Here is a 20116-nt window from a genome sequence, read left to right as displayed (position 1 = left end):
CCACTCACTGCAGGGGCACAGCAGGGCCAAAGCAGCCAGCCTGGCTCTGCTCTGACAGCACCAGCCTGCTCTGTGCTCGCTGTGCTGCTCGTGGTGCTGGGCACAGGCTCATCCCACGCCAGAGCTGCCGTGGCTCAGTCCCTCCCCCCCTCTCCCAGCAGCCCCCCAGGCGAATCCTTTGTCACACAAACAAACAACTTGTCTCTGGTTAGGAAAATCGATGAGCTGGAGAGTGACATGTGGCATGTCAGGGATCTGTCTGGGGGTGGAAGGATCTGTCCTCTCTGGCAGGTTTCAGTTCCAAGTATGCAAAAGCAGTCTCTGCCTGGGTCCTCGTGTTCATCCAGCACTTCCAGGAGCAGTTCCAGTGATTCAAGCACTAATCCTGGCTCTAACTCATCCCTGCTTTTCCCTCCTGAGGTAGTAACACCTTCACCTTCCTGCCCTACCCACCCTGCCCTACCTCTGCACACTGCCTCCATTTTTGCTTCTAAGCATGTAGAAGATGCTGTTTGCCATCCAGCATCCCTGATGGGCTGGGTCCCTCTGTGCTGGCTGCTTGTTCTGCTTCTAGGTGCTGGTTTGTTTTCTTATTAACAACACCCCTCTCCTTGCCACAGATCTCCCTGGCCTCACTGCTACCAGCACATTTCACGTGCCACAGGCTGCACAGTGATACACCAGCCCCTTTGTAGCTGCCAGCAATGGCATCCTCAGCTGTTCTGCAGCCACACACAGCCCCAGTGCCTTGCTGGTCCCTTCTCAGACTCTGCCACCAGCTTCTGGGGCAGTTTTGCACTGAATGCTGTTTTAAAGACAGTACAGATGTCACCAGGAGGATGCACATGTGCCAGAGGGGTTGGTGTCACAGATTGGTGTCACAGCTTGGGGTAGCTGGCTGGAAAAAGCAAGGGCCAGAAGCTCCAGAGTTTGTTCCCAAATCCTTGCACTTCCAGTCCCTGAACAACATCAAAGCAAGGAGTGGAAATGCCCAGACTGGGAAGAGAGGTGTGACTGGCAAGGAAATGGCAGCAGCTTGGGGCTGGCTTTGCCCCCCAGCCCTCTTGACACCTTTCACCTCCATCAGAAGAGGAGAGAAAACAGGGGAGGCTGAGCTGGAGGAGGAGGTTTGCTGTCCCCAGCCTAATGCATGTTTGCCACACTCTGGTGCTGACTGGTCCTTGTTATGCCACGTGCCAAGAGAGCCAGGAACTCTCTTGGTGACACTGCAACACCCTCCAGCCTGCAGCCCCTTGGTTTTGGGGGTAAGACTGGGATGATGAGTGCTGTTACACCCTGCTCTCAGGTGGGGACAAATCTGGGAGGTAGCCAGCTGGGGAAAACAGAAGAAACCAAATCACTCAGGAAGGAAAGTTCCCAGCTCCTGAGTGTGAAAAGGGAAGGAGACACAGCATGAGCACAGCCTGCCAGATGTGGGACAGACCCATAGGCTGTGCTGGCCAGGACCTACCACCTTCCACTCCTGTGAGTAGCTGCAAACCACCATCATCTCCACCCACAGAATCATAAAATGGTAGGGTTGGAAGGGACTTCCAGAGATCATTTAGTCCACCTCCCCTGCAGAAGCAGGTTCAGAGTCATTGCAGTTGGAAAACACCTTTAAGACCATCGAGTCCAACCACTGACCTCACCCTGCCAACCAGCAGCCAGGGGCTCGTGAGTCAAGGAGCACTGGAGTGTTTCCCCCTTCCCAATATTTAATTAAAGGCAGAGAAATCAGTGTTGTATCAGGATGTGGAGAGCCAGGCCAGCAGGAAGGATGGGAACACGGAGCACAGCAGATCTGCACCACGCAATTGTAATCACTTAAGCATTTAATGTGCTAAAAAACAAGCCTTAATTACCTGTAGCAATGATTCCCAATTATATTAGATGCACTCAGGGGGAAAATTATCCTAAATGACAAATTACAGGTGAATTTGTGCAGCAGGGCAGAGCCACTGAGAGCCACCTCCCAGCACCTGGGTAGCAGGAGTGAGTGAGGAGGCCTGGAGAGGAACTGGGGCTGGGGCAGGCATTGCTCTGGATGTGTCCCAGTGCATGCTTGGGGTGGAAGCAGGACACACATGCAAATGCTTTCAGGCATGGGAGATGGGGCACTAGCTTGGAACCTGCACAAGAGATGAAATCCCTCTGGTTCAGGACGACAGGCATGCCCTGCTCTGGATTGAGTCATCTCATGGCAGGCCAATGACACGTGGAGCACCAGGATCTCCCTCCTGGGTTATCTCTGAGCAAAGAGCAAACCATCAGAGAAGTGGCCAGTGAGAGAAACTCAGTCACACACTGAAGTCTGTAAAATCTGAGCAGCAGTCACTGAAAGCTCTGAGCTCTGCAGGACTCCAGAGCCACAGCTGTCACACACACCGAAGCCACCGAGATTAGAAGCCACCCACCAGTGAGGTCCTGCTGCCTGCATTGCAACCAGCTACAGCCTCCTGCCAAAGTGCCCTCCCAGGAGCCCTGGAGAAGGTGGAGGTGGCTTCTTTTAAATGATTTTATGCAGCTGATACCCTTGCTCTGTGTCAGGATTGTGGGTCCTGTCTCTTTGTGGACCAGCAGAAGTCTTGCTGCTGGGGTCCTCCTCCTGTCCCCAGTGCCATCCCCCCCACAAAGCCCACCTGAGGCTGCCTGCCCCTGCAGTTTTGTGTGGCACACTGTGGTTTTGCAGAGCACAGTGTGCTTTTTGCAGAGCAGACCTTCTCCTGCAGCCCACTCAAGCCTTGCACACCCACACTGGGCTCACAGCCCAGACACCCGGCTGGTCCTGGTGTCACAAGCAGAGCCCACATGAACCAACACCAAACCTGTGCTTTGCAGAGGGGTTCCTCCAGCTCTCTGTCATAAAAAGGGGTCCTCAATTATCCCTCTGGGCTCTTGGGGTCACTGCTACAGGGCTCCTGCTGACCCCAGACCCACACAGCACACTTTGCCAGTGTTTCCCAGTGCAGCAGCCCCTCTCTCATGTCTCCTGCCCTGCAGCCCTGTCTCAGACACAGCCAGCCTGGGAAAGGCTCTGCCAGACATCTGCAGTTCAGTCCATTCGTTTCCCTCCCTCTCTGTCCCCTGGGGACAGGACAACATCTGCTAACATGCTGGCAGAGCTGGGGAGATGATGGATGAACCTGTCGAGGGTACACTAACCGGGAACCAGCCTCTCAGTGTGAAGCCACTGTCTGGGATAGTGCTCTGCAGGTGGCCCTGCTGGGACCACCAAGGGCTGCTTTGGTGGGGCTGCCAATGTAAGCACTGAGCCTGTGTCCAGCACTGATCCTCAGCCCAGGAGGTTTGGGCAGGGTGAGGGTATGGCTGGGAGGGTGCCATGGGGCAAGTCCATGGTGTCAATGCACCGGTGCCACTGATGCTGGGCAACAGCAAGCACCACAAGGACAGCTGTGTACCTGCCTGTGGGGATGCAGAGGTGGAAATAAGGCTGTCAGAGCCACTGTGATAGCCAGAGACAGGCACCAGTCACAGAGCCCTCCAGGCTGCAGGAGAAGCTTACACACAGCATCCCAGCTCCTTTCAATCCTGTTTCAGCATGATGCCTCCACACCGAGCTCCCACTGACACAGACACTGAAACAGAAGCAGGTTCCTCACAGGTGCCTTCAAACGAGGCAGCTGGCTCATTGCCTCAAACCCTGTGTGTGTTCCCCTATCCTGCACACTCAGGTCAGCCCAGGCTCAGTCTCCGTGCTGCTCAGGGCTCTGGAGGGTGTTGGGGCTGGCTGGGCTGACTCTCTCATGGTCCCCAGTTCATCACCACCCTGTGCTCTCTATATCCCCTGAGTGCTGCTTGACCTCACATCATCCCACACCCCTGGGCAATGCCTGACCTCCTGTGCCTGAGCACCACCCTCCATCCCTCCACACAGCCCACTTCCCAGCCCACAACCCCTTTGCACAGCTCATAACTCTTCCCACCCCCAGTACTGCCTTACAACCCACCTCACCACTTCTCAAGTCATTTCCTATCACCCCAGACTCCTCCTCACCTCACTTCCCCACTGCATCCCTTCTTGCCTCCCTCGTGCTCCTTCACACCCCAAAATGTTGCAGAGCAGGAAAAGGGGAATTTTCACCCACAAAGATTGTGCCAAGCTCACAAAACCTCACACATCAGGCACTGAGCAAATGGCAGCTGCAGCAAAGGCACCCTGGGCAGCTTCTCCCCCAGTGCCCAGATTTCACAAGCACCAGGACAAACTGTTTCAAGAGGGTTCCTGCTCTTACAGGTGGAGTAATGTCACTGGCAGTGCTGGACAAACTGGAGCCATGGTGGTCCAGACTAGCTGCATCCCAAACCAGACATCTGCACAGTACTGCCATAGGGAGGTTAGAGACTCATTTGGGTTGTTAAAGCCCCTGAAGCTGCTGCAGTGCCAGCCCTGCCCTCACCCTGCCCAGCCCAGCACTGACCCACAGCCCTCAGCACCTCAGCTCCACGCCTTTGGGATCCCTCCAGGGCTGGGCACTGCCCCAGCTCCCTGGGCAGCCTGGCACAGGGGCTGACACCCCTCTCAGGGAAACAGTTCTGCCTCAGCTCCAGCCTCAACCTCCCCTGGGGCAGCTTGAGGCCGTTTCCTCTGGTCCTGTCACTCAGAAGAAGAGCCTGACCCCCAGCTCACTGCAGCCTCCTGTCAGGGAGTGTCAGAGAGTGCTGCTGGCTGCCCTCAGCCTCCTCTTCTCCAGGCTCAACACCCCCATTCCCTCAGCCCCTCCCCAGCCCCTTGTGCTCCAGCCCCTTCCCCAGCTCTGTGCCCGGCTCTGGAGTCTGGGACCATAGAATTAGAGACCCAGAGCATTTGCAGGGCTGGAAGGGACCTGGAAAGCTCATCCAGTGCAACCCCCTGCCAGAGCAGCACCACCTAGAGCAGGGCACACAGGGACTCATCCAGCTGGGTTGGAATGTCTCCAGAGAAGGAGCCTCCACAGCCCATCTGGGCAGCCCCTGCCAGGGCTCCCTCACCTCAACCTTCTGCCTTGTGTTGCTTTGGAACCTCTTCTGTTCCAGCTTGTCCCCATTCAGGTCCTTAAGTACCCCTGACTCAGTCCTGCTCATTCACCTGTTGTTTTGGCTCTTTTAAGAAAGAGGAACAAGGAAGGGCAGCTCCCAATGCCCACGTGCTGCTCTGCTGCCTGCTGCACACACCCCTCTGCAGCCATGCAGCTGAGCTGAGGCTGTGCCCTGCTGCAGCTGAGGCAGCCTGACACGCTCTCAGAGTGAAGGCTTTTTCTGAAGCTGGTCTGGGGAAAGGCCACAGCTTGCAGGAGCTGATGGAAACAGGTGGCCTAAGGGCTAGAATTAGGAAAAAGCTGCTTCCAGAAACTCAGGCTTGATGGGACTTTTTAGACAGAGCAAAGCAAAAGCAGTAAATAGCATGTGCAGGAAGGAGAGGGGCCAAAGGGGAGCTGCCCCTGTAGATGACAGAGCTGGAGGTCACCCCACATTCCTGCTGCAAGCCTTCAGGTGTAAGGACCACACATGAGGAATCATGGAATCACAGCATGGTGGGGGTTGGAAGGGACCTTTAGAGCTCATCCAGCTCAACCCCGCTGCAGAAGCAGCTCCCACCTAGATCAGGTCACACAGGAACGTGTCCAGGAGGGTCTTGAAGAGCCTCCAAGGAAGGAGCCTCCACACCCTCCCTGGGCAGCCTGGGCCAGGGCTCCCTCACCTCACAGGCAAATAGTTATTTCTTATGTTTCAATGGAACTTGTTGTGTTCCAGCTTCATCCCATCACCCCTTGTCCTGTCACCAGATACAACAGAATAAAGGGATGTCCCAGTCTCCTGCTGACATACAGAAAAGGACATACAGAATGCTGAGAGCTCAAAGCCAGCCCCTGCAGGAACCAGGATGCAGCTTTGAAGGGTATGTGAGCCCTCTCAGCACATCCATATGGCTGTGGATACACACAGGGGCTGAGTTTAAAATAAGGGTGCCCAGCAGCCCAGGAGGAGCGAGTGAAGAGCATCTCAGGGCCAGCACAGCCCTCGCCCCCACACAGCTGAGCACCACCAGCTTTTGGATCCCTTTCTCCTCCTTCACTAGGAAGTGTCAGCAGCAGCAGCATCTTGTTTTCAGGAAGAGGAAGAAGTCATCACAAGAAGCAGTGACATGGGTGGGATCTGGATCTCACGCCAAGCTACAGACACATTTTTGGCATGGTCCTGCTGCTCTGTGGGAAGAGCATCTTCCCCATGCAAGGTGATCCCACCAAGCCTAAGAATAGGCTGGCAATGAATTCAAGGTCCCCAGGCTCACACTGCATTGCAATCCCTCCTGTGTATGTCCTTGGTGAAGCTCACCAGTTCTTTCCTGCAGTTCACCTGCTTCTGAACCCCCTGATACCAGCTGCAGGTTGATCACAGGATGGTTGGGGTGGGAAGGGACCTCCTGAGCAACCACCTCTGCTCAAGACCTAAACCTGGCCAAATTCTGTGCAAAGGAAGAGTTCAGACCAAGAAAAGAATAAACCAAGATACACATTCCAAAGCTGGTGAAGGTCTTTGAGTGCTGCCAAATCCATCTGTCGCAGCCCAGCTGCTCTTCAGCACTTACAGGCACTACAGAGACCTACCAGGCACAAATGAAACCTGCTTCATCCTTATCAATAACCTGAACTCCAGCCCAGCATCGTTCTCACCCTTTATCTGTGTCACCCTTAAAGGTCTTTTCCAACCACAATGATGCCATGATCCTATGGTACATCTGCTTCCAGGAAGGACATAAGGGAGGAGGAGCCCAGCCTGGTAGCAGCTGCCCTGAGATCTCAGGTTTGCTGGGGGACAGAGGCATGGGCAAACCCTCACACAAAGTTTTGGGGGCCTCCTGCTCAGAGCCATGAAAAAGGGGTTTTGCTTGGAGTCAGCCCAGCAAGATCAGTGTCCTGTTCCCACCAGAGCAGCATGTATTGGCTCATTCACATGCAGACACAGCACAAGGGGCTCACAGCTGCTGTGTGGTTTTCTTATACAGGTGGGACAAAAATGAGCAGAAAAAGGAGAGAGAAGCGTGAGGCTTCTCAGAACATCTCTGAGTGAGAAGAGGATGAGGAGTTTGGGGAGAGAAGGGTGTGGAGCAAAGCTCTGGTGGGCTCTTTTAACCCAATAGCACATCTTTCCTCCTCCCTGCAAGCTTCTTCACTCTTTCTGAACTAAGGGAAGGGAATACAGGCTGTGGTGTCCCCAGGTAGGCACCTAGAAATGAGCAGCATCCTCACCTGCGCTGCACTGGGCAAATGAGTCTGGCCCATCCAAGCCCAAGGAGAGCAGGCTGTGTGCCTACACCTTTCCTCCCCTTCCATCATCAGCATCTGGATCACATCTGGTTATACAGCTGTGAAGGTCACTGCCCAGCACAACTGGAGTCCATGTCTCTGCCCTGGCTTCCCCTGTCAATGGCTTCCCCTGGGGCATTTTGTCCCCTGGGGCTCCCAGGGCTTCTCCTGATGCTGCCTGGCCAAGGGTTGTGCCTCCAGAGAGGTGCCTGGGTGATGGGGTGCAGCAGGATTGGGTTTCCCCTCCTCTCACCCTCTATAGCTCTGTTCCCCCCTTTCCCCACCAGCTGGAAAGTCAGTCTCCACTGACTTTCTCCATAAAAGTCCATGGATGCACAACTGTATTCACAAGCACATCATTACCAAGCTGGGCATTTTCTCCTCTTAATTAGCGATGCCGTGGCACTTGAATTTCTCAATTAGAGTTGCCCATGAGGAAGGTTTAAGGTACATTAAATTTCCTGATTGGTTCATCAGCATCAATCCCACCAACTGGAAAAAATATTAACTGGCTTCCAGATTGCTAAGCAGCCTCTCTCAGCTCCATTGCCACCAGTTGTGTGCCACAGGAGGCCAGGCATTGCCCAGCAGCCTGCAGTCCTCCTCCAACTCCCATCCTCCCTTCAGTCTGGGAGCTGGTGGGGGAAAAGTCCCAGCAGTGACAGCCTCTCTCTCTTCTACTTGCCCAAAGGACATAGGCCATTTTTTTTTGGCTCAAGGAGAGCTTCCTAAAGTCTACTCAGGGGCCAAATCCTTTCAGCCACACACATCAGTCCCCTGTTTGGTAGATGTTCTCACTCAGCCCTTGCAAGGCTCCAAACATCCATCCTCCTGTGCAAATGGGATGATGGAACAGCAATTGCTTAATAGTTGCTGTTCTCCAGCCAAAGGCAACAGCCAAAATGAAGCCCCTGAGTGCAGCAGAGGAAAATCAGCCAGAGATATCAGGACACCCAGAGGCTGTTATGGTGGTCCCAAACTTCAGACAAAAATGGATGAACTGCTCCTGAAATCGATGGATAAACCACAAAGATGGTCTTTGGGAATGGCCTTTCTGCCACAGGCTCATCTGCTCACTGACAGCAGAGTGCCTGGCCCTCCCAGTTTACCCTTTGTCGTTTGTTTGTGAAAGCAAACGTTTCCTGGGAGACTCTGTGCTCCTGGAGGTCTCTGTGGCTGGCAGCTGTGGCTGGGTTGTGTCACCGCCCAGAGAGGAGCACTGTGATCTGTGGCACTGCTACTGCTGCTCCAAACTGACTCTCTGCAACTTGTGAGGAGTGGAACAGATTTTAGCCCACCTTTCCAGCTTAGCTCACTGAGAGCTGGTGGCAGATACAGCCCAAGGAATACTTCAGATCTGCCCCAAAAGGACCTTTTGTAAGGACCATGAGCTCAAAGCCTCAGTGGCTCTAGAGCCTGGCAGCATTCCCCAAGAGGTTTTGGCCAGGGCTGGTAGGAGAGATATGGATGAGGAATCACTGTCTTCACCTGCCTGGGCCTCTCTGTCCTCCATCCATCCATCCATCCATCCATCCATCCATCCATCCATCCATCCACCCACTCACCCACCACCCACAGGACATGGGTTATACATGTCCCAGGTCTCACAGCTGTTTGAAGAGGCTGTTTGTGGGTTCCTTCCCTTCCCACAGGAGCAGAACTCCGTTAGAGTGCTCCCCTTTGTCACTGATGGCACTGACCTTTCTGACACAGGTCTCTATTTGTCCTGTGCAGCAGCTGCATATAAACAGGGTGAATGACACCAGTTGTTTCCTTGGCTGTTAAATCGCTGGGACAGATCACAGAATGATGGGAGGTTGGAAGAGACCTCTAAAGATCATCCAGTGCAACTCCCCTGCTCAAGCAGATCCTCTTACATCAGGTCACATAGGAAAGTGTCCAGGTGGGGTTGGAAACCTCCCAAGAAGGAGCCTCCACACCCTCCCTGTGCAGCCTGGGCCAGGGCTCCCTCACCTCAGCACCAAAGGACTTTCTCCTCCTGTGCCAGTGGCACTTGTTGTGTTCCAGCTCATGTCCATCACCCCTTGTCCCATCACTGAATGCTACAGAAAAAGAAGTGCTGCCCCATCCCCTTGCCATCCACCTCTCAGATACTTGTGAGCATTAATGAGGTCCCCAATCACTTGTGCTTGCTCTGCCATCCAGGCAGAGCGGTTGCTACCTGCTGTCTGGTTTCACTAGGGACTGATGCACTTCAAGGAGGAAAGAGCAGCACATTCAAGGCTGGATGTGGATGGGGGAGTGAGGGAAGCAAAGTCTGTCAGAGCCTTGGTGATGGAGAGTGAAAGTGACTGAGGCAGCAGGGCTGTGCTGCCCTGGGAGAGAGACGCTGAGGGCTTTCATCCTTGGAGTGGTTGTGGCAGAAGATGCCATGGAATTAGAAGCTGAGAACTTTAGGAGCTGGCAGAGCCCAGGAACCTGTCAGCAGCTGTGGCAATTCATGCTTAAGCCTGGTGTCTGCCCAGTAAGGCACTGCAGCACCCATTCCCAGCTGGAAAAAGAGGACCCTGTGCCTCAGGATCCATCAGGCACAGAGGCACAGACACAGGGGACAAACACCTTGTGTGATGCAGGGCTGTGACACACCTGATGCCAGGCTAGCTGGCATCCTCAGCATGGTCCTGACCTGTGCCCTTGCCCCTGGATCCCATTGAAAATGCCCCTCACATCCTCTGGCAAGCACCAAGACATCACAGCAAGACAAAACATGTGGATCCTGCCAGGGTAAGTGCAAAGAGTCAGAGATCCCAGTCACCACCAGAGAAGCTCCTCAGGTTCCAACACATCCTCCACCACGTCCCACCTCACCCTGACCTTCCCAGCTCCGTGGCACAGCCTTCCTTCTCCTCCAAAGGGCTGGGAACAGCTCTGGCCATGATCTGGTTTCCTGAGCTGTCTTCCATCACTCTGGCAGGTCCTTAGAAAAACTTGAACATTAAAGAGGAGGGGGAGAAACCTCCACTGTTCAAACATCTTTAGCTTTGACAAATAAGGCACCTGGCAGTGCGAGGCAGAGGCAAATTAATTTGGAATCACATTTTAAACACTGCCATAGAGGTGAAGTATCTTCTCTCTAATTTTTTCTCCCCCTCTCCAAGCAATAATAGAATGAATTTTCCTGATATTTATAGAAGGATGATTAGGGCACAAGGAGTGATTTATATCACCTCATCCCTGGGACAGGGAATGAAAAATTACTGGGGCGACAGGCACCGGGATCCTGCTTTTGTCCACCTGACAATTAAAAGGGCTAATTTCCAACCCCCACAGACCTGCTGGGGCCATAAATCATCCCAGAAAGGCACTTCCCACCGTGAAAAATGAACTCTGCCCCAATCAGGCACCAGAAGGTTGGATCAGAGGTTTGCTTTGGTGTGGGGAGGTGCGAGGTGCTGTCCCGCTTGTGGGATGCAGGGCTGACAGTGTCCCCTGTGTCAGGAGCTGAGTAATGGGACAGGGAACAGGGAAGGCAAGAAGGTGAGATGACACTGAGGTCAGAGAAAGCCCAGTTTGTGTTTCTGCTGCCACAAGCCCTGGGGAGCTTCACCCGAGGGCATCGCTGGTTGAGCACTGTGGGTCTGAGCCTGTCTGAGCTGTGCCTGTGGGTAAGGGTGATCCCACCAGAGAAGGGCAGGAGGGCAGGGAAGGAGCTTTCCCACAGCTTCACTCTCTGGACAGACACAGACATGTCTGAGGAGGAACAGGAGGATGATGCAGCTGAGCACAGCACTGATGCCAGGGCTTCCCTCAGCCTCCAAGTTTTGAGGGATGATCTCTGGGACAGAGCCATGGGACCATGGCAGAGGGAATACAGGGAAAGGTTATTTGGACCTTCTGAACCAAATCTCCAACTCACAGCTGCTTGTAGTTATGGGACTGGGACCATCCAGGCAGCCCATGCCACTGCCCCCTTCCATGGTAGCACATGTCTGTCCCCATGGACGCTCAGGGCTACCAAGATGATCAGGGGTCTGGAACATCTCTGATGAGGAAAGGCTGCAGGACCTGGGGCTGTTCAGCCTGGGGAAGAGAAGGCTGAGCTCAGGGGGATCTCAGCAACACTCACAGGTACCTAAAGGGTGGGTGTCAGGAGGATGGGGGGACACTTTTTCTGTTGTCTCCAGTGCCAGGACAAGGGCTGATGGACATGAGCTGGAGCACAATGAGTTCCACTGGCACAGGAGGAGAAGCTCCTTTGGTGCTGAGGTGAGGGAGCCCTGGCCCAGGCTGCCCAGGGAGGGTGTGGAGGCTCCTTCTCAGGAGGTTTCCAACCCCACCTGGACACGTTCCTGTGCCCCCTGAGCCAGGGGAACCTGCTTGAGCAGGGGCTGGGGCTGGGTGAGCTCTGCAGGGCCCTTCCAGCCCCCACCATCCTGTCATTCCATGATTCTCTGATTCATTCCACCCTTCCTTTCCACTCTGTGCAGCTGGGACCTGCCAGGACTGGCCCAGCAGCACTGGATCCCTTCCAGCCCAGCACCAGACGTCCTGACCTTGCCTCAAGTCTCCCGAAGACAAACGTCCCACGTTTCCAGGGAACTCAAACAAAGGCCCCGTGACTCTTTATTTGTGCTGCTCCCCTAAACACCCCCCACAGAGCAACTGAGAGCAGAGAGCTGTGTGTGGAGGGCTCTCTGCACACACACGTCCCCGTGCTGCTGCTCACCCGCTGCCTTATCGCAGTTTGTACAGCGGCAGCTCGTGGCCTCCCCAGCGGCACCGGGACCCCAGAAGGATCTCACCACCCCCATGTGGACAAGCTCTGCAGCAGCCCAAGGGGGATGCAGGGATGCAATAACCTTGTTTCCTCCAAGCCCAGTGCTTTTGTGGTTCTGCGCTCCTCTCTGTCAGCCCCAGCGTCAAAGGGGAGCGAGCGGTGAGGCGCTGGGGAGAGGCCAAGCTGTGCCTTGCTGGAGTGAAGCAGCAGAGATCTCAGCACCAAACAGAGCTACTGGGGCTACCTGCTGTGACCTCTGAGACACATGCACTGTGGTAGGGGAAGATGGAGCCAGGGCAGACCCTGTACTCTAAGCTACTTCCCGCCCCAAAGCCAGCCTTCATTCCAAAGCCACTTCCCATCCCAAAGCCAGTCCCTGTCCCAAAGCAACCTCCCATCCCAAAGCCAGTCCCTGTCCCAAAGCCAGCCTACATTCCAAAGTCACCTCCCATCCCAAAGCCAGCTTTCATTCCAAAGCCACTTCCCATCCCAAAGTCACCTCCCATCACGAAACCATCTCCCATCCCAGAGCCAGCTCCCATCCCAAAGCCACCTCCAATCATGAAACCACTCCCCATTCCAAAGCCACCTCCCATCCCAAAGACAGTCTCCATCCCAAAGCCACCTCCCATCCCAAAGTCACCTCCCATCCCAAAGCCAGCCTTCATTCCAAAGCCACCTCCCATCCCAAAGACAGTCTCCATCCCAAAGCCACCTCTCATCCCAAAGCCAGTCCCTGTCCCAAAGCCAGCCCTCATCCCAAAGCCACTCCTCATCCTGAAACCATCTCCTATCCTGAAGCCACCTCCCATCCCAAAGCCAGTCCCTGTCCCAAAGCCAGTCTCCATTCCAAAGCCACTTCCCATCCCAAAGTGACCTCCCATCCCAAAGCCAGCCTACATTCCAAAGCCACCTCCCATCCCAAAGCCAGTCCCTGTCCCAAAGCCAGCCTTCATCCCAAAGTCACCTCCCATCCCAAAGCCAGTCCCTGTCCCAAAGCCAGCCTACATTCCAAAGCCACCTCCCATCCCAAAGCCAGTCCCTGTCCCAAAGCCAGCCTTCATTCCAAAGTCACCTCCCATCCCAAAGCCAGCCCTCATCCCAAAGCCACTCCTCATCCTGAAACCATCTCCTATCCTGAAGCCACCTCCCATCCCAAAGCCAGTCACTGTCCCAAAGCCAGCCTTCATCCCAAAGCCACCTCTCATCCTGAAACCATCTCCCACCCTGAAGCCACCTCCCATCCCAAAGCCAGTCCCTGTCCCAAAGCCAGTCTCCATTCCAAAGCCATCTCTCATCCTGAAACCATCTCCCACCCTGAAGCCACCTCCCATCCCAAAGCCAGTCCCTGTCCCAAAGCCACACCCTGTGCACCACGACCTGTCACTGTCAGGCCCACAGAAGCTCCCAAGGAGCTTGCCAGTGGTACCAGCTACCCATTTTGGAAGCACAGAGCTGACCAGCAAAGGACTGGGCTGTCTTTTCCAAGTTTCTGTCAGCAGGCTTGTGTCCTCAGCAGCCCCTTGCAGCCTTCCCTCCCCTCCCAGGCACCTCTAGCAAGAGGCAGAGACTCACCCATGCAGGAATCGCGCTGCTCCTCGTAGCCAGCGCTGCACACGCACTTCCCGATGGGCACCAGCCACTCTCCCTCGGCGCTGCAGTACATCTTGGGGGTGTCCCTCTCCTCTGAGTGACCCACACACTCTCCCCTCACTTCCACCAAGGACGACGAGTCGGCCCCAGTCACGGCCTCGGAGAAGGACGCCAAGTTCCTCACCATGGCCGGGCACTTCTTGTAGTACACCCTGAGGGACACGATGGCGATGCAGGCGCCGATGTCCTGGAAGGCCAGGTAGAAGCCTCTCCTGCTCAGCGGCCCCACGCCCCGCACCTCCGTGTTCAGCTTCAGGCGCCTCACGCCAAGGTCCACGCTGCTGAAGCTCTCGTCGGCCGCGATGGTGTCGATCTTCAGGAACTGGCTCTCCCGGGTGCTGGTGCCCAGGTCGCGGTCGGATTCCAGGTAGTAGAGGTTGAAGGTCTCCTTGCAGGTGCCCAGCACGCCTGGCATGCTGGTACAGTCCCGCAGGGTGAACTTGATCTCGGCGTAGACCCGGCGTGCCCCGTCACGCTGAACCCAGTTGGTCCGTAGCCAGTTGTTCTGGTTGGGGGTCATGACGTTGCAGACCTGGTAGGTGTGGATGGGGCTGAAGAACTCATCCATTTCATTGATGGAATCCCACTGAAGGACAAAGGGAGAAAGGTCATTCCAGACAGAGTCAGTCGGGCTGGAAAAGCCCCTGAAGCTGCTGCAGTCCCAGCCCTGCCCTCACCCTGCCCAGCCCAGCACTGACCCACAGCCTCAGCAGCATCTGCTAATACAGGAGGGGAGGGAATGCTCCACCTTCCAAGGAGTGGGTGGCAGTGGGTTCTGGGGGGTGAAGCTCGTCCATCTCTGTGGCTGAACACATGCTGGTGGATGGTGTCCATGGCTTGGCTCTTCTCTAAGTTTGTTCAGTTCATCTCTTTGAGGGGAAGGTATTATTTTCTCTGCACACCAGTATAAATGAATCCAAATCATAGAAACCATAGAATCACAGAATCATTTGGGTTGTTAAAGCCCCTGAAGCTGTTGCAGTGCCAGCCCTGCCCTCACCCTGCCCAGCCCAGCACTGACCCACAGCCTCAGCACCTCAGCCCCACGCCTTTGGGATCCCTCCAGGGCTGGGCACTGCCCCAGCTCCCTGGGCAGCCTGGCACAGGGGCTCACACCCCTCTCAGGGAAACAGTTCTGCCTCAGCTCCAACCTCAACCTCCCCTGGGGCAGCTGCAGCCCATTGCCTCTTGTCCTGTCATTCATGGCTGGGGAGCACAGCCCGACCCCCAGCTCCCTGCAGCCTCCTGGCAGGGAGTGTCAGAGAGTGCTGCTGGCTGCCCTCAGCCTCCTCTTCTCCAGGCTCAACACCCCCATTCCCTCAGCCCCTCCCCAGCCCCTTGTGCTCCAGCCCCTTCCCCAGCTCTGTGCCCGGCTCTGGCCACGCTGCAGCCCCTCAGTGTCCCTGTGGCAGTGAGTGAGGGGCCCAGCACTGACACAGCCCTGGAGCTGCAGCCTGCCCAGGGCCCAGCACAGGGGACAATCCCTGCCCTGCTCCTGCTGCCACCCCAGAGCTGATCCAAGACATCCCTGAACTGTGGGTGAGCACAGGACACACAGGATGAGCTCTCGCTGCTCCTGCAGCTGCATCAGGAGGAGAGATCACTGCTGCCACAGAGCAAAGGAAAGTAAGGCTGAGCAGGCTTCACTCAGCACCAATTTGGGCTGTAACTCTCACAGTCTGAAGCAGGAATGGTTATAGCACTGATCTGGTGGCAGAAACTGATGGCAGTGTGTATCTGGGAGGGCTCTGAACCTTCTAGGCCATGTCTGCAAGCCAATTTCCTTGGTGCTGAGCCTGGGATCAGCAGCAGCAGCAGGAAGGTATGTGCCTGGTGCTCACCTAGGTCTCTTTTGGGTCATCCAACACTCAGGCACAAACTAAACAGGCCATTTTCCAGCTGGAGCATGAGTTTTGGGGTGCATACCATGGGGCAAAGGGGAAGCATGCAGCAGACACAGGACTGGCAGCACAGCCCAGGGTCAATGGGGGCTCAGAGCACCCTTCATCCCAGGCAAGGTGAGGGCAGTGTGGTTCCTCAGTGTGAGCCCACAGTGCTCAGCCTAGCTGAGGGCCCAGGCTGGGGGCTGGCTCTGGTAACCCAGGGGTCTGCAGCCTGACAGGTCTGGAGTTACAGTTCAGCATAGCTGTGGCAGCAGGGTGAGCTCAGGGAGGAGATGCTGGGCCAAAGCTGGCTGCAGGAAGCAGGATGACAATGGATAGCTCTGGGTGAGTTTAGAGGGACAAGGGCATTCATGTCATCCAAGGGAAGGATTGTAAGTGGTTTTGATGGATGAGAAGTGAGATGAAGTAGTGAGATTTCAGGTGCAAATGAGGACAAGTTGAACTTAGTTGCTGGAGGCCATTGATCACTTAGAGGGGCTTGCTCTTGCCTCTCCACTGTCTCAAAGCACAGCAACCCCTCATCAGGGCCCACAGACCTTCCCTCCTCTGGGGGCTTCCCCATCACCTCTTCAGCTCACTTCCCAGTCCACACCAGGCACCCCTATCACATCCCCCATGGACACTGAATCATGGACACCCAAGCACACCCCTCTGGGAGCCCTGAGTTCTTACAGGGGCAAGAGGAGGAGGAGGAAGGGAGGCAGGCAGAGGAGGAGAACTTGAAACCTTCTGACTGGGCTGAGCAACAGGCACTGCCAGCCTCACAGTGTGACTGCAGGGACAGGACGTGGAGGGCAGCACATCTCCAGAAGCCAAGGGGTACTGGAAGAGGTTCTCAGTGATGCCAGTGAGATGGTCCCCTCCCTCCTCCCCTCTTCCTCTCTCAGATAGGAAAATCTTCCCTCATTTAACCTCCTCAGCCTGCAGGTCCTGGGGAGGAGGGCTTGCTGTGCCTTCTGCTGGTGCCAGGCTGATCAGAGACATCATTTCAGTGATGTACATCTTCCAAACTCCCCCAAGCATCTTGCCTAGAGGAGGAAACTCCACTTCTCGATCCTAAAGAGCTTAAAGCAACCTGGAAAAGACAGCAGCCCCAGGTGCAAAGCCCACTCAGAGGGGAACATGCTGGCAAAGGCTGTGAAAGCCAAGCCACTGCCAGGCAGAGGAAAATAGTTCTGTTTCTTTTGCATTAAAAAAACCCCAGTGTCCTGAATTGCAGAATTTCAGCCCAGGTTCATCCCAGGCTGTGGGATCACCACAGACCTGCCCTGCACCCCAGCACCTGGGGACAAAACACACACAGGGGTTGTGTGCTGTGTCAGCACCCCTTCTTCATCCTTCAGCCCCTCAGGCAGTAAGGGCAGCCTGTGGGACGTGCTGTGAGTCCAGACACGCTCCTGCTGCTCAGCTGAGCTGTTTGGGGTGCTGTGGGTGCCCTGCTGAGCTGTTTGGGGTGCTGTGGGTGCCCTGTGTCTGGCAGCACCCTACACCTGCATCACTGCTGAGGATGGGCAAGTCCTTGTCAAAACTCATCCAGCACAAATTAACACAACATCTGCTTCCTGGCTGTTCCCTGCTGAGCTCCCCAGGGGGACGTGGGGCAGAGCTGTGGGTGGTGCAGGGCTGAGGGTGTGAGCAGGGATGCTCCACACAGAGCTCTCCTCCACAACACCCATGGGGCTCAGGGCAACCCAGGAGCACTCAGCAAAGGAAACAAAAGAGAGGTTCTGCTGCCCCTCTGCTCTGCCCTCCTCAGACCACATCTGGAACAGGGTGTCCAGATCTGGGCCAATCAGTTGCAGAAGGACAGGGAGCTGCTGCAGAGAGCTCAGTGCAGGGCCACAGAGATGCTGCAGTGGAGCATCTGCCTTGTGATGAAAGGCTGAGGGAGCTGGGGCTCTGCAGCTTGGAGAAGAGACTGAGGGGTGAGCTCATTCATGTTACAAATGCATCAAGGGTGGGTGTGAGGAGGCTGGAGCCAGGCTGTGCTCAGGGATGCCAGTGGCAGGACAAGGGGCAACGGGCACAAGCTGGAACAGAAGAGGTTCCAAAGCAACACAAGGCAGAATTTGTTCCCTGTTGAGGTGAGGGAGCCCTGGCAGGGGCTGCCCAGATGGGCTGTGGAGGCTCCTTCTCTGGAGACATTCCAACCCAGCTGGATGAGTCCCTGTGTGCCCTGCTCTAGGTGGTGCTGCTCTGGCAGGGGGGTTGCACTGGAAGGAATGGCAGAACTGTTTCCCTGAGAGGGGTGTGAGCCCCTGTGCCAGGCTGCCCAGGGAGCTGGGGGAGTGCCCAGCCCTGGAGGGATCCCAAAGGCATGGAGCTGAGGTGCTGAGGGCTGTGGGTCAGTGCTGGGCTGGGCAGGGTGAGGGCAGGGCTGGCACTGCAGCAGCTTCAGGGGCTTTAACAACCCAAATGAGTCTCTAACCTCCCTATGGCAGTACTGTGCAGATGTCTGGTTTGGGATGCAGCTAGTCTGGACCACCATGGCTCCAGTTTGTCCAGCACTGCCAGTGACATTACTCCACCTGTAAGAGCAGGAACCCTCTTGAAACAGTTTGTCCTGGTGCTTGTGAAATCTGGGCACTGGGGGAGAAGCTGCCCAGGGTGCCTTTGCTGCAGCTGCCATTTGCTCAGTGCCTGATGTGTGGGGTTTTGTGAGCTTGGCACAATCTTTGTGGGTGAAAATTCCCCTTTTCCTGCTCTGCAACATTTTGGGGTGTGAAGGAGCACGAGGGAGGCAAGAAGGGATGCAGTGGGGAAGTGAGGTGAGGAGGAGTCTGGGGTGATAGGAAATGACTTGAGAAGTGGTGAGGTGGGTTGTAAGGCAGTACTGGGGGTGGGAAGAGTTATGAGCTGTGCAAAGGGGTTGTGGGCTGGGAAGTGGGCTGTGTGGAGGGATGGAGGGTGGTGCTCAGGCACAGGAGGTCAGGCATTGCCCAGGGGTGTGGGATGATGTGAGGTCAAGCAGCACTCAGGGGATATAGAGAGCACAGGGTGGTGATGAACTGGGGACCATGAGAGAGTCAGCCCAGCCAGCCCCAACACCCTCCAGAGCCCTGAGCAGCATGGAGACTGAGCCTGGGCTGGCCTGAGTGTGCAGGATAGGGGAACACACACAGGGTTTGAGGCAATGAGCCAGCTGCCTCGTTTGAAGGCACCTGTGAGTAACCTGCTTCTGTTTCAGTGTCTGTGTCAGTGGGAGCTCGGTGTGGAGGCATCATGCTGAAACAGGATTGAAAGGAGCTGGGATGCTGTGTGTAAGCTTCTCCTGCAGCCTGGAGGGCTCTGTGACTGGTGCCTGTCTCTGGCTATCACAGTGGCTCTGACAGCCTTATTTCCACCTCTGCATCCCCACAGGCAGGTACACAGCTGTCCTTGTGGTGCTTGCTGTTGCCCAGCATCAGTGGCACCGGTGCATTGACACCACGGACTTGCCCCATGGCACCCTCCCAGCCATACCCTCACCCTGCCCAAACCTCCTGGGCTGAGGATCAGTGCTGGACACAGGCTCAGTGCTTACATTGGCAGCCCCACCAAAGCAGCCCTTGGTGGTCCCTTCCAGCCCTTGAGATTCTGTGATACTGCTGTTTCACCTGGACCACAGGCTCTCATGGCCAGCTCAAGGACTCTCTGAGGCCGGGTGCCTGGTTGGGGAGCCCCAGCAGTGTGCACACAGCTGCCCTCCAGCAGCACCAGCTCTCACTGAGGGTTTGAAGTGCCCTTTGTGAAAGGAAGCTCACCCACCCCCCTGGCTGCGATAAGATCCCCCAGTGGGAGGAAATGAGGACATCATAATTGAGGTGGGGAGCTGAGGCTCTGGGGGCAGGGGCTGGGGTGTGATTGCATCTGCATTCAGGTCCTTGCCTAAGAGTTTAAATTAAAGTCAACACCGGTGAGAAAAAACACTTGCCAGATTATAAAAGGCAAAAGATTCAAACAGCAGATACCTGAGCAAGGTCTTAGGAGTCTCCCAGGGCTTGTGTGGTGCAGCAGAGAGGGGAGAAGGAGGAGGGGAGGGAGAGACCACCTCCCTCTGGAGCAGCAGCTCAGCCTCCCACTAACCCCACGGTGCCCTAGAAGAGAACCATGGGGCCTCCCTAGCCCTGGGACAGCTTCCAGGAGAGATGCCAGCTCTGCCTGGCACAGCAAAGCTGCTGCTGAGACATCCAGCACAACCCTTCCTCCTGAAGGCAAGCACAGAGCTACCAAACCTCCCCAAGAGCCCTCAGCTCCCTCACACCACCTTCCCTGGGAGTGAAGAAAGGGAGGGGGACGTTCCAGCAGCTATAAATCATTAGATGGGAGGTGTTAATGGAGATAATCCCCATGAAATCAGTCACTGCTGTGGCTAAGGAGGGATTTGTCAGGCAGTTAACCATCCTGAGCTGCACTGCAGGTGATTAACTCCTGGTAGTGACCAGCAGCTGGGGATTAGCAATAACCTCACCTTTACTGAACGAGCACTGGGAGCTTTTATCTCCATTACTAGTCTAAATCTTTATTTTCCAGTG

The 20116-nt window shown here is 55.7% G+C and overlaps 1 protein-coding gene across 1 annotated transcript in view; it reads right to left on the bottom strand.

Moving 5' to 3' along the window:
- Positions 1 to 20116, bottom strand: part of EPHA8 (EPH receptor A8) — a 60157-nt gene that overhangs the window by 22166 nt on the left and 17875 nt on the right. The window contains exon 3 of the mRNA XM_062013197.1: positions 13621 to 14284. Coding sequence (XP_061869181.1) covers positions 13621 to 14284 — 664 coding nt within the window. The remainder of the gene's footprint in view (positions 1 to 13620; positions 14285 to 20116) is intronic.

This window comes from Colius striatus, chromosome 21, assembly GCF_028858725.1.
Source record: "Colius striatus isolate bColStr4 chromosome 21, bColStr4.1.hap1, whole genome shotgun sequence".
NCBI classification, from domain to species: Eukaryota; Metazoa; Chordata; class Aves; order Coliiformes; family Coliidae; genus Colius; species Colius striatus.
This window is presented reverse-complemented; position numbering and strand designations above follow the sequence as displayed.